General features: G+C 58.0%; 3 protein-coding genes and 1 long non-coding RNA gene across 6 annotated transcripts; 2 read left to right on the top strand and 2 right to left on the bottom strand.

Moving 5' to 3' along the window:
* Positions 1-759: 759 nt before the first annotated feature.
* Positions 760-9,408, bottom strand: PARM1 (prostate androgen-regulated mucin-like protein 1). The gene is made up of 4 exons (XM_015861243.2): positions 9,257-9,408; positions 3,030-3,665; positions 2,102-2,180; positions 760-1,307 (listed from the first exon to the last, which is right to left on the bottom strand). The coding sequence occupies exons 1-4, from the start codon at positions 9,375-9,377 to the stop codon at positions 1,223-1,225; spliced, it is 921 nt and encodes a 306-aa protein (XP_015716729.2). The 5' UTR covers positions 9,378-9,408; the 3' UTR covers positions 760-1,222.
* A 461-nt stretch (positions 9,409-9,869) lies between these two features.
* On the top strand, positions 9,870-13,557 carry BTC (betacellulin). 2 transcript variants are annotated; one of them, XM_015861244.3, is made up of 5 exons: positions 9,889-10,788; positions 12,619-12,690; positions 12,830-12,947; positions 13,072-13,218; positions 13,319-13,557. In XM_015861244.3, exons 1-5 carry the CDS (start codon positions 10,011-10,013, stop codon positions 13,422-13,424), a joined length of 1,221 nt encoding a protein of 406 aa, XP_015716730.2. In that variant the 5' UTR covers positions 9,889-10,010; the 3' UTR covers positions 13,425-13,557. The 2 variants fall into 2 exon arrangements, with proteins under 2 accessions (XP_085402721.1, XP_015716730.2); XM_085546595.1 differs by lacking the exon at positions 13,072-13,218 and having other exon boundaries at positions 9,870-10,788.
* A 485-nt stretch (positions 13,558-14,042) lies between these two features.
* On the top strand, positions 14,043-18,425 carry LOC146761036 (uncharacterized). Its single transcript, XR_014945790.1, has 3 exons — positions 14,043-14,342; positions 14,890-14,998; positions 17,427-18,425. It is a non-coding gene; the product is annotated as an uncharacterized LOC146761036 (long non-coding RNA).
* Positions 15,511-19,815, bottom strand: GSR (glutathione-disulfide reductase). Of its 2 annotated transcripts, none has more exons than XM_015861236.2 (13): positions 19,671-19,815; positions 19,229-19,255; positions 18,662-18,750; positions 18,418-18,487; positions 18,160-18,307; positions 18,010-18,064; positions 17,654-17,753; positions 17,159-17,245; positions 16,825-16,986; positions 16,525-16,636; positions 16,320-16,451; positions 16,085-16,218; positions 15,511-15,918 (listed from the first exon to the last, which is right to left on the bottom strand). In XM_015861236.2, exons 1-13 carry the CDS (start codon positions 19,797-19,799, stop codon positions 15,769-15,771), a joined length of 1,395 nt encoding a protein of 464 aa, XP_015716722.2. In that variant the 5' UTR covers positions 19,800-19,815; the 3' UTR covers positions 15,511-15,768. The 2 variants fall into 2 exon arrangements, with proteins under 2 accessions (XP_015716722.2, XP_085402719.1); XM_085546593.1 differs by having other exon boundaries at positions 16,085-16,233.

Raw genomic sequence — 19,815 nt, forward strand, 5'->3', positions numbered from 1 at the left:
GGTGTTCTTGGCCACCTGGGCACACTGCCGGCTCATGTTCAGCCGAGCATTGACCAACACCCCCAGGTCCCTTTTCTCTTCACAGTCATCCAGCCATTCAGCCCCAAGCCCATAGTGCTGCATGGGGTTATTGTGGCCAAAGCTCAGAACCCAGCACTTGGCCTTGTTGAACCTCATCCCATTAACCTCAGCCCAGCAATCCAGCCTATCCAGATCCCTCTGAGGGCCTCCCTACCCTCAGGCAGATCAACACCACCTCCCAACTTGGTGTCATCTCAGCTGTTCCCTGAATGGACAGCTTTGTGTTGCTGGTCCCCAAAACGTGAGGGGTTTGAACACAGTGCTGCCAGCCCACCTGCTCTTGTAGAAGCCCGTAGTACATTACAGCATTTAAAGATGCAGCCAACCATAAACCACCCAACCTCCTCTTTTCCTTTTTGGTGTGTGCATGTGTGCAATTAACTGTATGCATGAACTGGGGATAAAAATGGCTTTGGTGTATTTTAGAGGACGAGTATTTCAAGGATGAAAAATAGTGCTGCAAAGCAAACAGCTATGGCTGCAGCACTGGCAAGTTTCTTATCCTGGAAGTGCAGATGGGAAAGGCACCTTTCCCACAGGCTCCCACAATGTGTTTGGGGGAAAAAAAAATAATAAAAAAAAAAAAAGAGAGAGAAAAAAGAAAGAAAGAAAGAAAAAGAGAAAGGAGAAAAAGTGAAATGACATGCTTCTGTGCACAAACACACGAAACAGCAGGAGTGTAAGCAGTCATGTAATTGCCCATGGTGAGCTACCACAGATGAGGGAAGGCATATGGTTTTGCAGTGGGACAGTGCAGGGAGGTGATCCTGGAGGGAGGGGCACGTAAAGCAATGGGACACTCCACGTTCTTTCCAGGGAAAACACAGGGCTGCCGTTTTCTGCCTTAGCCTCCCCCAGCCCTCCCACTGGGAATTTGGGTTTACTGGGCTAGCAGCAAAGGACCTGCCCCAGGTCCCCCTCCACTGCTGAAGCAGCACCCACCCATATTATCAGAGAGCTTCCCAGGCAAAGCACCAACACTTGGGTGCACCTGCCCTGCAGCCAGCCGCCTCCTGCTGGGCCTGCCACGCTGTGCTGATCACAGCAGCAGCTTGGCCTCCAGGCTGCAACCAGCACGCGTGGTGGGGACAAGCAGCAGGTGCGTGCTGGGGAAGCGCTGATAAATAAGGATCTTCTCCTGCTAGGAGTCGTCATAGAGGGGGTTGTTGTAGTTCCCCCAGGAGCCGTAGTCATGGTCGTCCAGCAGCCTTCCATAGGAGGAGTGCCTGTGGGGAACATGGCGCCATGTTAGCCTGCAGAAGGTGAAATGAGTCAGGGGTGCTCATGTAGTGGGCCACAAAGCTGTCATCAAACTCCTCAAAGCCCATATGCATCCTTCAGAGGGACAGGAAGAATGCCCAGTGCTTTGCCACTGTGTGTATGAGGACAGCATGGAGTTTGTGGCACTTGCAGTGTGGACAACAAGGAGCTGGCTGGTGCACAGCTACGGGAGCTCTGTTTATTGTATTTTTTTAACACGCTGGCTGCTTTGGTGCTTTATTAGTTCTTTTACTGTGGGGTAAAATAAAAACAAAACACATTTGGGCCTTCACCACATTGTTTTTGAGGTATCTGTGTAGAAAGTGGTTTGCCATCAGCACACCCCACCTCAACCAACCACCTACAGAACACGCCAGAAATAGCACTGGGAAAGGCTCATCACCTCCACAGGACCACCTGGGAGGGAGAATGAGCCCCTGCCATGTTTTGGGGCATACCTGGCAGTAAACAGGAAGGTTGGAATTAGGATAGGTTTAAGCCATTCTGCAATCCCATGATTAACATGAGACTTCTGCTCACCTAGATCTTGTTAGGCCACACTGCTGCTTACTGCCACAGGCACAGCAAGGCGCAAGGCAACAGCTTGCCCTGGGGAAAACTGCTGTTTATGGCTGCTGGCTGAGCAGCATCTCTGGCATTTGAGCAAGGCTTTTGTAAAGCAACAAAGAAAGCCCTGGCTTTCAATAGAGACATGATGCAAAAGACTGGGACTCAAGGCCCCACAGAGAGCCAGCCTTACCTGATCTTGAGGTACGCCGCTGCCCCAAAGACCAGCACCACCACCACGATGACCGTCACGGTTATGGCCACGATGCTGCCTGCAGGGAGCACCAGAAAGAGCAGCACTCAGCTCCTGGTGCCAGTGCCAGATACATGTCCTGAACTTCAATCCCTGCAATTCTCCCCAAAAAATCCCTTATGGAGGCTGCTGGGCCCCTTCCCTTAACACGAGGCAGGTGGGTTTGGGATAAAACAATGGTCATTTTTCCACTACTGCAGACCTGGATGCCCCAGAGCTACCATCTATTTCTTAACCAGAAGCTTTAAAATCATCTCAGTCTGTTCTGTGGTAAAAAGGTTTTGGGGGGTCCAGCATCCCCCAGCAGAGGAGCCTGCAAAATACAGCCCTTGGAGCTGGATCTTTAAAGGCACATTCCAGCCTAAGTCATTCTACGAAATCTGGGCATTCTCCTCAGTGTTCCTGCCAGCATTAGGCAGCACTAAGTGCCAAACCAGGGCTGGAAGCCATGCAAGGCAGAGGCTCCAGCCACCTCCACCTTCTAGCCCTTTAACCCTTCTGGGCTCGCAAAGGACAGGTCAAAGCTAGCTTCATGCTGTCTGCAGAAGGGAGAGAAGAAATGTACATCTTCTCATCTCAAGTCACAGTCAAGAGGCTTCCTTCCTTTCCTCCTTGAATTTTTCAAGTAATCTCTGCAGCTAAGGGTTTTATTCACATCTCAGTGCTTGAGTGTGGGTATCCACAAACCCTTGCCTTTACAGATGACACAGGCTCCCCGAGGAAGCACATCAGGAGAGCTCAGCTTTGCATGCAAAACACAGTGAATGTGAAAATAAGTGAAAAATAACTGGGGAAAAAAAACGTAGCTGGCAAGGGCAGGAAGAAGTTAGATACATATTGTGTGTGCACAGAGAGGGGTGCTGCTCACCTGCACTCAAGGCATGTGGGACCTCTTCTATGGTGACACCAGTCGAGGGAGTGCTTTTGCCTTCTTCAGCCATGCCTTTGCTGGGGCTGGCCACAGTCTCTGAGGGGGATGTTGGCTCCATGGCCAGGCTTGACACAGCCATTGTCCCTGGGGAAGGGACATCCTTCATCAGTGCCGATGGCTGGGTGGGGATGGCTGGTGAGAGCAATGCTGTCCCAGGGGATGAGTGCAGGGTGCTGCTGTCAGGGGAGGAAGAGGAGAAGGATGCAGGTGTGCCCACAGGGCTGGGATTTGTCCCCAAATCTGTCGTGCCACTCGCCAGGCTGGAATGTGCTGTCCAAGGACTCAAGACCGTCTCCAGGGTTGGTGGCACCGAACTGGGGGCCACTGATAGGCTGTCTGCTGCAGTGACAGTGTTTGTGGGGGTGGAGGCAGTGGACAGAATGGCCGTGGTGCTCTCATTGCGGCCACCCACCTCAGGGGACACTCCATTACTGGTGGGTCCCTCAGCGGTCAGAGGTGTAGACTGATGGGGAGCTGCTGTGGGGACAGACGTGCCCCCTGAGCCTGGCCCTGCTGATGTCCCCACCACTGGGAAGGGAGCAAGGGACGGTGCTATGGGGTCATCACCAAGTCCTGGCAGGGAGAAAAATAAGCATTAGTAACTAGAAAACCTTTGTGAGGTCTCCGTGGCCATCACAACAATGGTAATGGGAACTTCCTTCTCCACAGCTCCTAGAAACACAAAACCAGCCAAAATCTCCATCTAGAATAAAATGGTGGAAAGGAGGGTATTCTTCCTGCTCCCATTGCCAGGCAGTGGGTTAGAGGACCTCAGCACTCTGGGAACCCACATCCCACATAACCCATTTCCCTTCAGGACTCAGCTCCTATCCCAGCCTGGCACCCCTGTCCCCAACACCCCTCAGAGCAGGCAGCAGCAAGGTCCACACAGCTGGGAACTGTGACACAGGATGCCTCTTTCTTCCCTCAGTTTTCTTGTGCATTCATTCATTCATCTCTATTTCTTAACATAAAGATGAGTCATTCTTTCCCCTGTCCCCACCAGTGGCTGCTCTTTTTTTTCTCCTCTCTTTTCTGTTCTCCACAGGGCCGAGCTCAGCTCTGAGCCACCACTAGCAGCTCCATGGGCACAGCCAGACTGGAGGAAGAGTGTGCCAGCAGCAAGTGACATCAGGGGGAATTTTTATTCCCATGCTCTCACTTACATATAACCCCACAGCATCCTAGCATGGGTCTACATGAGAACTGAGGACAAAAATCTCAGAACAATACTGATTTTTGTTGCCATCCAGAAGGCCAGTTCCCCCAAAGCCCCTTGCTGGTGGCACCAGGAGAGCTGGCTCCAAACCCCAGGTGCCCCCAGCCACAGCCCTGAAGAAGGCAGCCACCAATTCCCATGGCCCACAGCAGGAGGCACCCAAAGTTCTCAGCTGGGTTCACCAGGAGCACTGAGCAACACCTTTCCCAAGCAACAAGTGCTGCCCAGGCAGCTGGGAGGATTCAGTGCTGCAATCTGCATCACCACCAAGGCAGCTTCCCTGTCAGCAAGCACTGGTAATTCCAAAACACAATCACAGCAGCAGGCACATAAGCCTCTGCAAAGGAAGGTGTAGAACACACATCCACCATTTTAAGAACTCTGCACCAGTGGTGGCCAAACTAGGGCAGAAAGCGATTGCCAGGTGGTGGCTGAGGACATGCACATACTGACAACCTGAATCAAGCACCCTCCAGCCCTGGGCTTCTTGAGATCAGGGCTGGGGCTGTACCTCAATTGCTTTGAAGTAATGCTTCCCACATATTTACTGGAGCACGTCAGCCAAATGCAACAGGACCAGCAGGTTAAAGGCTGCCACCCCAGCTTCTCACAGGAAGCTCCAACAAGACCCTCAGTGGGCTGGTGGCACCCTGAGCACTCTGTTAGCTCTCTGTGAGGAGAAATGCTCTGCCTTTCATGGAAAGGAGCAGCTTGCTGTCTCCCTGGTCCCCTTGCTTCTTGCCTGAAGCCTCACTCCGAATACCAGCCAGATCTGTACTAAGGAGGCAATACTGTGAGGTAGTGTTTGCAGAATTACGCCCTGCACTTGAAGAAAGCCATCCCATGCTGAATGTCAGGGATGGATGGGCTCTCTTGAGGGAGCAGCATGCCTGCTCCTGTTAACAACCAAGAAGGAGACCTGCTATGGGCCAGCTTCCCTTTCAGTCCCCATGGATTCAGAAATTCAAAGCACATCCTCACCCCTGCTTGGTTTGGGGTTTGGTTTACCCAGTGGCTATGTGTCCTTCAGGCCAGCAGCACCACCATGGTCTGCCTGAACATCTGGGGCAAACTAGCAGGGATCCTGCAGAGCTGGCAGTGCTGCTGGCTGGGATGAGTCAGAAAGTTTCTGATAATATCTACATGGCACGAGTGCAGCTGGCCGCACAGCCAGGTTTGGGCGCATGCCTCAACTGGGCACTCATCCCCATCAGTCACAGGTCACAGGCATTGCCCAGGAGAGCTGAAGACAGCCCAGTGCTCTAGGGATCCCACTGGCAACCTCGGGTTCTTCCCAATAAGCCACCGCATCCCACAAGACAGCCTATCCTCCTGGTGCTGGGCGGCATGCAGCAAGCCAGATCCTCTACAAGCACATCTGAAAAGGTGAAGAAATGCTGAGGTGGTGGTTCCCTTGTTTGCTCAGCACCTGGGATGCGACTGTGAGCAGTAGCCAGAAGAGTGAACTGGAATAAAGGATTAAAAAAACACCAAAAATCTTTCCTTCAGAGCACATGACTTCAGAGGCAGGCAGGGGTTGTCAAAGCAACTGAAGGACATCAGTTATCAAAGGATACCACGCATAGCTCAACTCTGAGGAATTTGCCCATCTAATTCCCTTATGGCAGCAACTGCCCTGCAGGAATCTGGATGGGAACAGAACAGGATGGGGAGCACCAGGTAGCCATGCACAAGCAGTGGCTTGGCACAGCACCCTGCACCACCCACCTTCCAGCCCCACATGAGCTCTAAGTGGCCACTGGCATGAGTCGTCCTCTTGGAGAAGATGGGAAATCCCTCTAACATGAATGCTTACATTTTCAAGAGCATTAATTGCAGTCACCTGGGAAACCCCAGGGAACACCACTGAGTGTGTGGATTGATTCCTATTGGCATGCTGCTGGCCCGGTTAGTCCATGGCAAGCAGAGGTGATGTCACCCTCACACAAGCTAAGCTCTGCTTTAGCAGCACATACCTAGCCTGGGCTGGGAGCCTCATTAGCAGTGCATTGCTCATCAGCACTCAGAGCAGGCTGTTACTCCAGCTGAGAGGCAACGTGAAAACAAGACAGCTCCAGCCGTAGAAAAATGAAATTGGACACGACAGCTGTGCCACAGCAAGCTGGCACCCAGCAAGAGGTGGAGATGGTGCTCTCAACCAGCTTCCATTTGACATGCTGCACCTGATACAGCCACCAGAAAGTCCAACTGACCTAACCCACATGGGGAATGCAGCTCTCACCCCACATTAACACAAACCCATGGGGGGATGCTCCCCAGCCATCACGTTTTGCTGCGTGCCTGCCTCAGGAGGCCAGTGGTACCACTTTGGGGAATAGCATGGCTGTTTCTTTCTCTTCTTTCCCAGCAGCTTATCTTGGCTACAACAGCTTCCACACTTAATCCAAACACCCTTTCTGAAAGATGGGAATGCAGCAAAGAGCAGTGAATAAGTTCACCCAGGAGAGAGCTCTCTTGGCTGCCCAGAGCACACCTATTCCATGCAGCAAAGCTAGGTGCCACTTCCCATCCCAGCACCAGCTGTGGGGCAGGTACAAATAGAAGCACATGGGTAAGACACAGCATCAGGTTTTTTCGCTTCTACATCAATGTTTTCTTTTGGTAAGCAAAAATTAAGGGCAATCTCAACATCTGCCCACAGGATCTCCCAGGGGCAGATGCTGCTCCATCCCCATGCACCACAGAGTGCTGGGGGCTACGAGCAGAGTGAGGCCCTATTACAAAAGCTGCTGGCTGCAGCTGCTGGTGCTGCTGAGAGTAAATGGAGAGCTTTATGGGTGATAAATTATAAATGCTGGCAGTGTTATGTGAAAATACATAGCTTGGGATGGTTTATTCATGCAGTCTGTTTGGAGAAGCAGCTGACCCTTCTGAACCAGGAGCGCTTGCTCTGGATGGGGAGTTCAGTGGTTCCTTACCCACAGATGCATGCTATGCAAGCTCTCAGCGGGAAGCAGTAGAGTGACCCCTGACTCCCCTGCTCCTGCAGCACGCAATGCTTTATTGCTGTGTGGAGCAGTAAAACAGTATATATTTAAATATAGGGCAAGGGTTTCCTGCTTGTAACCTTGTTAGTTAAGCCTTCACCTCTGTGGCCAGTGCTTTCCTGTACTGTACTGCTGCTCCTTCTCCTTTTCTGCTGTCCCTTCTCCTTGCTTGTGCTCAGCTTACGGTGCTTCTGCTTTCCAGCCTGACGCTGGCAGCCTGCAGCTGCGATGCAGAGCTCCCTGCTATGAGCACATGCAGGCAGCACTGGGTTCTCTGCCTGGATTGCTGCTTTTTCTGAGCGCACTAGGAGCTGGGCAGCCTCACCTCCTGCTGCACAGCTAGGTCATGCTGACAGCCACACAACATCTGGGGAGGGCAGAGAGGGGAGGAGAAAGACAGGGTCCAATGCAAATGCAGTACCAAAGCTTTCAGTGAAAAAAAAGAATCCCTGGCACTCAGATCACATGTACCCTCGGTCGCTTTGACTTAATGGCTAGCTGGGCTGGCTTCCTGCATGGTCATTAAATGGGTTAAGCCTAATTGCTCCCAAGCCTGAAGCTTTCTGTAGTTCAAAGAAACAGGCACGCAATGGAAACAAACATGATGTCTGCGTCCATCACCTGCTCTCCTGTGTCTGTCCCCTTGGGAGAAGCTGTCTCAGGTGTCCCCCTGCCTGCCTGGGGACAAAGCCACAGGGGTCTTGGTGCAGAGCACTCACTGAGGGGATATTACCAGCCCAGGGAGCAGCAGCTGCCTTCCTGTGGGCAGCCCAAGGAGCGGTGAGGATGGAGGGATCCTCTGGCTCTGGTTGGTCCCTGTCACCCTGTGACAATGAGGGGATGTGTCTTTTGTTATGGGCGCTGTCATGGAGGAGCACCAGCTGTGGGACAGATTCCCCCAGAAGGATCAGAGCGACTGCAGAACTTTGCTTTGTGTCTTGCTGATCCTGAGCTGTGACAAAGATAAAAGGTGCTGAGATGGGACTGACAGGGCTTTGGTCCGGTGTCCCACAGCAAGGCTGGGAGCAGATGAATCTGCCTTCTGAGTACAGGAATGGTCAAAACTTCCTCCTCCTTTTCTCAAACGCAGTGTGAGATGCTATTATCTCATTAGAGGGGCAGGAAAAAGCCTGGTGATATTTGGTACTTGCCAAGCTGCCTTCTCTCCCAAAGAATGAGCTCAGAGCATATTTAAATAATAATTTGTACAGTTGGCTGGGTTGTTTTTGTTTTAAAGGTGGAAAAGTTTTGGGTTTTGTTTTTGTTTTTCTTGTAAATAACATTTCAGTGCAGAAAATAGTATATATATAAATATATAACATATGTATATGTAAGATTCATGCCTGTGTGGAAGCACCCCAAGAGGCACGGAGTTGGCAATTTCCCAGTGGTCTTCCACAGGGTCCCAGCGATGCTGCCAGGGGATGCCCTAAGAACCGTGCTGGCTCGGCTCGGGCACTGGTTACAACTCGTCCCCAGCCTCAGCATGGTCAGCAGGCGCAGGTGGGACGCTCGGCTGGAGATGTCCCAGGAACAGCCGACCCGCTCCGGACCGTCTGGTCCCCGAATGGCTGAGCGCTCCCGCACCTCACCAAGCCGGGCACTGCTCGGTGCCGCCGTGCCACGCACAGCTCGGTGTTAAATGCTTCCTCGTCCAACGCGTTTATCCCCGCGCGGGGCTCGCCCCTTCGCCAGGCTCTTTCCCCCTCCCCGGGCTGCCCCCAAAGCCTCCCGAAGTCCAGGGGTGCTCCCGGAGCGCGCCTCTGTGTGTACCCGCCGACACGCGTGGCTCCGGGCTGGACGCATCCCGACCGTCCCCGGGACTCCCGGCCGGGAGGGCAGCTTCCCATAGAGCCTCGGAGCGCCCCTCGCATGACAAGGGCGAGCAGCGCGGTGTCCCCCCGCGTTCCCCTCCCACGCGCGAACCCACCGCTCACCTGCGGGCAGGAGGAGGAGGAGGGCGAGGAGGAGGCGGCAGCAGCAGCCCATGGTCCCGGCGGCGCGAGCAGCCGAGGACGGAGGGAGGGAGAGACGGAGGGAGGAGGCGGGGGGAGGCATCGCCCGCCCCGCTCCCCGCCCCCCGCCCCGTTCGCCGCCCGCAGCGGCACCGAGAGCGCAGCGGCACCTGCTGGCACCGGCACCGCGCAGCCACCGCTCCCCCCCTTCGGCATCGCGCTGGCTGCAAACGCCACGCGGAGACCGTGAGAAGCCTCGGAGCCCTCGCTGTGCACCGTCCTCTGGTCCAGCTGCCGTCTGCACGGCCACTAACTCCTGCTCTCATCGGCACCGGCCGCTTCTGCGTGGCCACCTCACCTGGTCTTACTGGCGTGGGTTTCCCCCGCCTAGTTAGTTGGCACGGTCATTGGCAACAAATTCTTCAGCACGTTTGATGCTTAATTGGTTCTCTGACGTTTTGTTTGAGGGATTCACCCGCCATCGGCTTCTCCTGACCTCCTGCACCCTCTCAGCTGGAAACTCTTCCATCTGTGCGGGCAGAAGGGTAGCACTGAGATGCAGGCAGCCGTCATAGCAGTGCCACCAGCGAGGAAGGGGGCTGGGATCTAAAGAGGGGAAATCCAAAATGTTGAGGAGAAAGAGGATGCTCCAGGGGAAAAGAACACGGTGAGCTGGCTAAGCAGGAAGCACTGCTGAGTGAGGGGGGTTCTACAAGTAGCAGTACGCAAAAGGGGGATGGTGGAAAGAGCCGAGCAGCTCGGCCCTCGGGTGGTACGGCACGGTCAGATATCCGAGAGCCGAGCCTGGGAGACTGCAGAACTACGGCATGTGGTAAATATAGGATATCCGAACTGCTGCGCTGCAAACAGACAGATAGGGTTCCCTAACGGAAGAGGGTGCGCACACCCCCGTTGCCCGGGGGCCCACACAGCCCGTGCAGAGGGACCCGGTTCGAGGCACACGCGGGCCAGCAGGGCCGCCCACCGGCCGGGCGTGTGCGGGAGCGGAGCCTCGGCGGGCGGCCAAGCGGGGCGGCTGCCAGCGCCGCGTTCACAGCCGCCATCCCGCGGCGTGAGGTCACCGCTTTCTTTCCAGTCCGTCATTCCTCCCCCTGAGCTCATGCGGGCGCGGACGAGCCGGGAGGCCGCCCCGGGGATGTGCCACCCTCTTGGCACCCGCAACCCCGCACGGCAGCCCGGGGCTCCGCGTGAGGGTGTTCGGACGGGCGCGAGCGAACCCCCGTCCCGCAGCGCTCGGGCCGATCCGCCCGGGGTGAGAGCGAGGAGATCAACTCCGGGGGTCCCACCGCAGGTTTCCGCGCCGCTGGGGGGAGAGGGAGGAGAAGGAGGAGACAGAGCCGCCCCCGCCCCGCCCCGTCCCGCCCCGCCCCGCCGCAGCCACCGGGCACCGGGCACCGGGCAGGCGGAGGCTGCGGCGCTCATGGAAACGGCGGCGGTCCCGGTCCCGGGCGGCGGTCCCGGCCCCCTGCTGCTGTGCCTGGCCCTCGCCTCCGGTAAGCGGCGGCACCGCGGCCGCGCGGGGGAGTCCGTCCCAGCACGGGGCTCGCACGGTCCTGGAGCGATCGCGCCCCGTGCTCCCCGTCCCGTCCTGCCCCGGCCCATCCCGTCCTTCCCGGCTCCTACCTGGTGCCATCCCCGTGCCCCGCATGCCGTGCCCCGCGTGTCCTCCTCGGTCCTGTCCCGTGCTGTGTCCGTCGGGTTGAAACCTCCTTGAAGTGGGGATGGGATGCTTCTGGCACCTGGCAGCAGGACCCTGCCTGCGAGCAGCCTCAGTGCTGATGGACGTCTGGGTGCGTGGACATGTGCACACGTGGACACGTATTTTGCTGTCCTAAGCAGCGCCAGCAATAGAGGATACAAGGCAGCGAGTGTCTGCCCCTGTGGTGCCTGCATCGGAACAGAAGTGCCCCTCCAGCACTACATGAGGAGGCGTCCTACCCCAGAGCCTCCCTTATGAAGTCATTTGGTTTGGCTGCCTTCAGGAGCAGCTCAGCCCCGCTGCCATCCATCACCCCCACCTACTGGGTGGCTTTTGGGCAGCAGGCAGCCCCGTGGGACACAGATGTGCCCTCTGCCACGAGCAGCCCTGGGCTCGGCCCTTTGGCGGGGCTGCGTTGTGCTCACCACACCAACACCGGGTGCCCACACCCACGCAGGGGAATGGTGCCTGACCTGTTCTGGGGCTGCGGTGCCCAGCACAGGAAGATGAGGGCTGTGGGATCCAGCCTTGGGAAGACATCAGTGCTGGGTGGGCTGAGAGCTGGCTGCCAGAGACCCCACAGTGCTGCCATTACCCACACCATCCCCATGCCACCACCCTGTTGAGGGGAGGCTGTCTGAGGGAGTCTTGCAAAAGGAGGGCAGCTGTTTGCCGTAAGGGTGGGGAAGCTGCCCTGCTGGGGTCTTCCCGTGCTGGGGTGAAGTCAGCCTGCAGCTGGTGCTGGGGGGGCAGCCGGGCCTCAGCTCTCATGCTGGAGACTGCACCCAAGCTTATTGGCTCTCAGTCACACGACGTGTGCAGTTACAGCCACGCTGCCTATATATAGTCTGGAGGGACATGGGTGCCAGGAAAGACTCTGCTGCTGGCTGGGGGACTCAGGAGGCTGCCCACTTAGTCCCTCTGCCATTACCATGGGGCCCTGGCAGGCAGGCCAGGTGGCCAAGCAGCACAGCACACCTGCCCACTCCTCCCCACATGATGAGGATGTGCCCCTGGTGACATGCTGCCCTGCCGAGCACCTGCCCCACCAGCGGGACCTGTCCTGTGGGAAGTAGCGCTGTGCTGGGTCATCCCTGGTACACCAAGATCTGGTTACTGCACCACCGTGCAAACCTCCCTAAGGCTGGGCCAGGGAAGCTGTCCCTTTCCCATCTGAACCCATGAAATGACACAGTCGGGGTGAGTGCCTGGGTTTGCCCCATGATGGGTTTCCCCTGTAGCAGCAGCAGGGATGTCACAGCACCTGGTGCTGGTGTGGTGACATCTGAAGCCACCAGGGCTGGTTTGCAACTCAGCTACCTCCTCCCACCGCCAGCAGTTTTTGGACACCCAGGCTCTGCCAAAGGGGCTACCTGGGGCTCTGCCAGACATCCTCATGTCCCCCAGACCCTTCCCATTGGCTCCTACCCCTCTGGGCACCCCAGGTCGCACCACCACATGGGCAGCATGCAGGCTGCAGCGGGCTCTGGCTGGCTGCCCGCAGGTGGGCAGCGGCATCCCTCCCTCCACACCTGGAGAAAAGCTGATGCCGGTGAGGCAAAGGGGCCCCTCCCCGTGGCTGCCAGCCCCCCCGTCCCTGCTCAGCCGCTCTCCTTCATTCCAGGCCTGGCACTTTTCAGCTGCGTGGGTGCCGATGCCAACGTGACCGAGGGGCTGCCCTGCGAGGGCTGTGCAGGTGAGGAGGGGTGGGAACGGAGGGGGAAGCCGCCGTGTTTTGTCTGGCACAGAGGCCAGCTGCCGCTTATCGGCACAGCGGCCAAGGCCGTGAGCCGGCAGCTCGGGTCCCCCGCTGCATCCCGTCCTGGTCCCTGCAGGTAACGTGACGCAGCTGCGGCGGCGGGGACACTTCTCGCGGTGCCCCGAGGAGTACCGGCACTACTGCGTCAAGGGGCGATGCCGCTTCCTCGTGGCCGAGGCGGCGCCGGCCTGCGTGTAAGTCACGGGCGGAGGGGACGTGCTGGCACGGGGGGACAGCGCGCTGCCGGGACGGGGCGGCGGGGGGCGCGGGGCGGCGGCTTTTGGACCTGTGTTGTTTGTCCCTTGCGCTACGGGGCAGATGCGAGCGAGGATACACGGGGGCGCGGTGTGAGCAAGTGGACATCTTCTACCTGCGAGGAGACCGGGGCCAGATCGTGGTCATCTCCCTCATCGCCGCCGTCGTCACCCTCATCGTCTTTGTCGTCTGCGTCTGTCTCTGTGCTCAGTACGTGGGGCCGGGCTGCGGGATGCGGGGTCTGAGCTGCCGGGAGGGCTGCGGGGCATCGCCGATCCGCTCATTTCTTTCATTCCCGTCCCCTCAAAAGCCACTGTCGGAAGCAGCGCAGGAAGAGGAAGGAAGAGGAGATGGAGACGCTGAACAAGAACGCGCCCTCGAGGAGCGAAGACGTGCTGGAGACGGACGTTCCGTGAAGGGGCGGGGGGCAGCGGGGACCCCTAAAGCTCCGACAGCTGCCCGCCAGGAACCTGCGGGCGGGTCCCAGCGCCGGCCGGGTGGGCGAGGGGTCGCGCTTGTCACGGTGCTAATAAAGGGGTGTGACCGAAAGCCCACGCGTGTCTGCGTGTCGCAAAGGTGCCTCCTGCCCCGCCGTGCACGCTGCCCTTTATCTTCCGTCCCAGCGCAGGGCACAGCGGGACGCCCCGCTCCCAGCGCCGCCGCACGACGGGGACTCAGCCTCGGGGCGGTGTTGTGCCGCGCAGCGCCACCAGGGGGCGCCGTTAGGAGGCTGCGACAGCAGGGGGCGCTGCAGGGCACGGCACGGCCGGCAGGGGGCGCTGCTTCCCCCACAGCTGGCGCGGGGCGCCGGGAGGAGCGAGCGAGGGAAGGGGCGGCAGGTGTGTGGTGTTGGCGGTGCTGTGTGGTGTTAGCGGTGCTGTGTGGGGATGGCGGTGCTGCCCCGGACCTGTCCCCACACGCGCCTCTCACAGCTCAGCCCCGGGCCGGTGGCGAGCGGCGGTTGTTGGCTGGCTGTGCAAAGTAAATCCTGCTCGAGGCCCGATGCGGCCCCGGAGCCGCTCTTCCACCCTTCGTGCCTCCTGATGGTAGCGGGGCCTGTGGAAATGGAGCAGCTCCTCGCCTTCCCTGCGGGTGGCTCTATAGCACACGGGGCCCGCCGTGCTGCAAGCCGGCAGTGCCCACAGCTGTGTCCGTGTGCTCCAGCAGGGGAACATGACTGTGCCCCCAGCTGCAGGGTTTGATTCACCCGCTGCAAACACCGCCTCGGTTCCAGCCCCGCAGCCCACTCCGTGCAGGGCACAGCACAGCCCGCAGTCAGCCCGCCACACAGCTCCCTGCGGCACCACAGCGAGCAGGGACACCTCCAGCATCAGGTAATCACAGCCTGGCACAGAATGGGCTTCGGGAAACCTGTCAGTCAATTGCTGCCATCACCAGAACATTACAGATCACAGTTATACACTGTACAGAAGATAATTAGTTTATATGTATTAGTGAGCCTTGGATTTCTCCAGCTCATCCGCAGCTTCAGCTTATAGATGTGTCTAGCCTAGGAAGTCTCTTGTTTTTGTGCCCCCAGTTCATCTCTGGCTCATTACAACTGTAGGGGAGCTGTTGGGTCACAGCTCAAACTGGTGGTTGAGCACCTGGCCCAGGGAGCGCAGGCAAAATGTTCACACCCAGAAGGGTGGAGCCATCCTGGGCTCATGTAAGGGGCACCTGCTGAACAGAGGCTATCTCTTGGACTTGGGCTGCTTGCTGCAAAGGAGAGCTCTATAGCCAGAGCTCCTTTGTCATTTGCATTACGACTTAGACTTTAGACAAGGCTGTAAATCAATCACTGTTATAATCTGAATGTTAATCCTGAATGTCTTAGTTGCGTACTGCATAGATACTGACTAGTTTAATTTGTATCTGCAGACTAACTGCTTTGTCCGTCTCCAGCTCGCTGTCTGGCTCACAGGCAGCTCCAGCTTGTGGACGTGCCCTGGAAGTCTCCTGGACTTCTCCAACTTCATTGTGGCTCCAGGTAACTATAGCTCTTGGTTGGTAAGACAGTCTGGGCTTTACACAGTCACTACGCAGGCCCAGTGGTAACTATTGTGGGCACTGTTTAAACATCTGAATAAGAAGTTGAGCTGTAAAGCCCCGTCCCCCATCACCCCCGTCCCGTTCCGCTCTGCACCGTCCCAGCAGCGCAGCACCGCCCGCGGCCGGAAGGGGAACGGAGGGACAAGATGGCGGCCGCACTGCGCAGGCGCCCTGCGGTCTCAGCGCCAGCCCCTTCGTCCCCCTCAGCCGCGTAATGGCGGCTGCGGGAAGGGCGAGTTAGGAGCCTCGTGGGTCAAACCTGTGCGGCACTTGGCCATGGTGAAACTCAGGAAGCTCATGTAGACACAGTCTGCAAGCCTGTCACCGTCCCTTTGGCATCCCCCGGTGACTCCCTGCCTTTGCCTCTTAAGGCTGAGATGATGCCCCAGCACTTGTTCCTGCCCTGCATGGTACAGCACAGAACGGCAATTAGAACACGCGGGGCAAAGGTTTGCCAGCATCACTGCATTTATTTCCCACTCTGGGTCACACCACGCTGATTCCACCACTGTGTTGCTCTCCAAGCAATTGGCTGGTGTTTAGGCACTTATTAAGACTTCGAAAAAAAATGATTTCCTACAAATCGTGAAAGATTTTCAGAGAGAAAGAGGTGAAATTTGCTCATGTGATTAACTTGGCACAGAGGAAGTGCTGCCAGGATGCAAGGACTGGCTCCTCTGCTTCAGCTGCCAGCAGTTCATCTCCACTTCAGCGCATTGTCACCAGCTCCTCTGCTGAGGTAGGGTGGATAGCAACTGTGTTGTCAAAGTCGGCCTTGGTGGCTCCCATTTTGATGGCCACAGCGAAGCCCTGTAGCATCTCGTCACAGCCCAGGCCTTGCATGTGCAGCCCCACCACCTTCCAGGAAGAAGCAAGAAGCCAGTGTGAGGCCAGACTCACAGCCAGGAGTGCACACCAGCACCACCACTGTCCCCACAGGGACAGCCAGTGGTGTTCCCTGCAGTGAGATCCCAAAAAGGGACCTGCAGCCTCCTATGTGGGGATACCATCCCCTTCTACAAACCTTCTCCTCCTTGCCAGCACACACCAGCTTCATCACACACTTCACCTTCCTCTGGGTGACTGCGTGGTACATGGGAGTGAATGATGTGGAGTAGATCTTCACATTGTCCTTCCCATGTGCAGCAATGGCTTCATCTGTAGCAGAAGGTACTGCACATCAGTTTCCCTGAACTGTTTCCGCACATGGGCACTGATTTAACACCTACATGCCCGTCTGCAGGTCCTCCCGCCCCTACCTTCAGTGAGGCCTACAGTTCCAATGGGTGGATGGCTGAAGACGACAGTGGGGATGTTGCTGTAGTCAAGCCGGGCACATTGCTGGTTACCAAAGAGCCGAAGTGCCAGCTTTCTCCCAGCCGCAATGGCCACTAAGGAAAGGGACAGGGAACGTGAGGCATGGCTCTGCTGGGGGATGAGGGGATGGAGGGCACCAGTACATACCTGGGGTCAGGAGGGCTTTGCCACAGACGTCTCCAATGGCGTAGATCCCCTTTCTGGTGGTGTTCTGGAACTCATCCACCACCACATGGTTCTGGGCATCTACCTTCACACCCTGCCAGGGTAACACCAGCCATGTCAGCACTTAGAACCTTGTGGTCCTCATGGCATGGAGGTCCTTGCATGGATGAACTGAGCCAGGCAGTGACGTGCCAGACATTTTGTGGTCCCAAACAGCACCAAGAAGCTCTGCAGCCCATGGCTGGCGATGCTTAAGGGGAAGGGGATACATTTCTATCTCACCACATGGTCCAGACACAGCTCCTCCGTGTTCGGCTCCCGCCCAATGGCCCACAGAAGACAGTCCACGTCATGGATCACCTTCACAGCTGGCTTGTGCCCAGGCTCTGAGGATGTCACCTTCACCTCCAACAAGCCATTGGGGGATTTGGTGACAGCCTGGACCTGCGGGGACAACCAGGGGCCATGGTGGGAAGGTGCTAATAGGGTTGGTAAGCAACCACACTTGCTTGGGGTGCCACCCCATCTACCTCAGAATCATAGAATTGCTCAGGCTGGAAAAGACCTTCAAGATCATCAAATCCAACCTCATCTTGTCCCCAGCAAGAGCCCATACCTGTGTGTGCTTCCAGACATCAACTCCAATGTTCTCCAGTTCCTGTGTGCAGTTTGTGCTGATCAGCGAGTCAAACGTCCTCAGGACCTATGCAGGGACCATGCAGCCCTCTGAGATGACAGCCCACACACGAGGATGCTTGATGGCCCTATCCACCTCCATCTCCCTTCTGCCCGTTTTCCTGCCCCACCCTTGACGCTTCTGCTTCATGGTAAAGTGTTTGTTTTTTTAAGGTAAAGCGTTTCTTTGTTTTTTTAATCTTCCTTAGTTTGCTTTCCTCAAGCTATGACTCAGCACGAAGATGAAGGAAAAAGGTCCCATGGCACGCAGTGCTACAGAAAAGCTCTGCATGCTCTCCAGCTGCAGGGATGGGCTCAGCAGCGTGCCTCCGCTCTGCCTCCACCCACAGCTTCCCTGCCTGCCCTGCCAGAGACCTGTGAGCAGTTGGGCTGTGGCTGCAATGGGAGGCACTGTGGGGCCAGCCAGCAGCAGTACCTTGTCCCGACGGATAAGCAAGGAGGACTTGGAGCCCAGTGTGGAGAGGATCCCCGCGATCTCCACTGCAATGTACCCTGCACCAACGACCACGCTGCGCCTGCAGGGAAGCGAGAATGCCACGTGTACATATTGGGAGCCTGACAAGCACCAGAAGCCTGGCAGCTTCTCCTGGGCCCAAACCAAGTAGTTCATCTTGGGTGCCACCACAGCGGGAGCCCTGCAGAACAGCCTATGGTACCTCCCAGGGCAGGGCTGAGAACAGCAAGGTGATCAGCCAGAGCCACTCAGAAGCCACCAAGCTCTGGGATTCACCTCTCCACTGCATCACCGGGATGGGAGATATCCCACTGTACCTGGGAAGTTCCTCCAGGTCAAAGAATCCATCGCTGGTTATACCGAGGCTGGCACCTGCAAAGCAACAGGTTGATTTTAGCATGGATAACTGCAGGAAGCTTCCTGCCGCCGCGTGACTTGCCCCCTGCTTGCTCTATGCGGGTTCTCACCGGGAACTTCACAGTCAGGAGGCACCGCTGGGCGCCCACCAGTCGCAACGAGGATGTGAGGAGCCGTGTACTTCTTCCCATTGACCTCGATGGTGGGCTCCGGGTCGGAGGTGAACTTGCCGTAGCCACGGATGATGTCAATGCGAGCCTGTGGAGCAACAGCAGGGAGCCCAGGTACTGCATCAGTGCAGATGAACACAGGAAATAGACAGAAAGGCCTGCTTCCACGGCAGGCTCAGGGAATAAAAGCATCCACACCTTGGTTACGTTATTTTCATAGATCTCATTCAGGCGTCTCACATAAGCATCGCGCTTCTCCTTAATGGTTCTGGAAGAAGATGGAAGTTCATTGTCATTGCCGGCTAATGAAGCTACAGAGCTCAGCTGAAATACTCTCAGCACACGGCAAAGGAGATCCAAACTAAAATGGGTGTGAGTTGCACCGCAGGCAGGTGCCTTCCCCATGGGGCTGGCACCCAGCACCGCCCAGCCCACTCCTCACCTCCAGTTAAACCTGATGCCAGGTATCTCGAAGCCATAGTCGGGATGGTCGTGGATGAGCTCTGCGTGCATGGCGGTGTTCCACATCACCTGCTCGCACAGAGCACGGCGCACTCAGTGCCCCGGTGCGGCAGGCTGCAGGATGAGCCCTTACACACAGTGGGCTCTTGTGGTTTAGGGAAAACTGCAAAGGCCGCGGGGGCCCCGAGCTCTGCCGCACTGAGCACCCACACACTGCGCGGCCGTGACCCCCCTTGGTGTGCGAGGCCATCCAAGCGGCTCCACCAGCTGACAGCACCGGGATGGCAGCTTGGCTGCGTGCAGGCCGCCCTTCCCTTGGCCACCCCTGTGCCTGGGGCAGCCCGCGGGACGGGGAGCTGTGTGCCCCACGGAGGTGCGGTTGCGCCATGCTCTGCTTCCTCCCCGCTTCCTCCCCGCAGGCCGTGCCCTGACCTCAGCGCAGCTCCTGCCCGTCGCTCGGGGCCAAGCCCACGGCGTCGGACTCTGCGCCGGGGCTGGAACTGACCCGGGACAGCGCGTTGCGAACGACAAAAAAAAGCACACTCACTTTTTTTGGCACGCACCCAACGTTGACCTATGGGGGAAGAAGAGCGAGCTGTGAGCGTAACGCGGATAAGGGGACAAGGGGACAAGGGGATGCTCCGGCAGCGCTGCACGCCGCGTCCCATTGCCCGGAGCCGGCGGCGCGGGCAGCCCGGTGCCCGGCACAGCCCATGCGGGGGGTGCCGCGTCCCTCGCGCCGTGTCCCAGCTCCGCTTCCTCGGTGCTGAGCGCGGCAGGTCGGCGGTGCTCCCGGTCCGCGGGGCAGGATCCGCCGAGCGCTCCGTCTGCGGCCGCGTTCCGGCACCGTGGGTCGGGCGGCCGCTGGGCGAAGGGAAGCGCACGGCCGCCGCTCGTCCGCAGCGAGGCGCTGGGCTGCAGAGCCGTTTCGCCGCCCGCCGCCGCAGCTCTCCCCGCCGCCCGCGTCCCGCCGCCCCGGCCCGACTCACGCAGGTGCCGCCGAGGCGCCGCGGCTCCACCAGTGCGACGCGGGCCCCCATCTCTGCCGCCCGGCGCGCCCCCGCCAGCCCGCCGGACCCGCCGCCCAGCACCAGCAGCTCGTACGCGGCCGCCGCCATGGCTCAGCCCCAGCCC

Source organism: Coturnix japonica, chromosome 4, assembly GCF_054131305.1.
Source record: "Coturnix japonica strain WE chromosome 4, WE-NBRP24, whole genome shotgun sequence".
Classification (NCBI taxonomy): Eukaryota; Metazoa; Chordata; class Aves; order Galliformes; family Phasianidae; genus Coturnix; species Coturnix japonica.

Bases quoted from the DNA above. Each gene is read 5' to 3' on its own strand.
- GSR (XM_085546593.1), bottom strand. From the start codon at position 19,799: ATGGCGGCGGCCGCGTACGAGCTGCTGGTGCTGGGCGGCGGGTCCGGC. The intron at 19,256-19,670 runs GTGAGTCGGGCC...CTTCCCCCATAG, and splicing joins GGCGCCTCGGCGGCACCTGC to GTCAACGTTGGGTGCGTGCC. The intron at 18,065-18,159 runs GTGAGAACCCGC...GTTGCTTTGCAG, and splicing joins TCCTGACTGTGAAGTTCCCG to GTGCCAGCCTCGGTATAACC.
- BTC (XM_015861244.3), top strand. From the start codon at position 10,011: ATGGTGGAAAGAGCCGAGCAGCTCGGCCCTCGGGTGGTACGGCACGGT. The intron at 10,789-12,618 runs GTAAGCGGCGGC...CCTTCATTCCAG, and splicing joins GTGCCTGGCCCTCGCCTCCG to GCCTGGCACTTTTCAGCTGC. The intron at 12,948-13,071 runs GTAAGTCACGGG...GCTACGGGGCAG, and splicing joins GAGGCGGCGCCGGCCTGCGT to ATGCGAGCGAGGATACACGG.
- PARM1 (XM_015861243.2), bottom strand. From the start codon at position 9,377: ATGCCTCCCCCCGCCTCCTCCCTCCGTCTCTCCCTCCCTCCGTCCTCG. The intron at 3,666-9,256 runs GTGAGCGGTGGG...TCTCCCTGCCAG, and splicing joins CCTCCTCCTCCTGCCCGCAG to GACTTGGTGATGACCCCATA. The intron at 1,308-2,101 runs GTAAGGCTGGCT...TGTTCCCCACAG, and splicing joins GCGGCGTACCTCAAGATCAG to GCACTCCTCCTATGGAAGGC.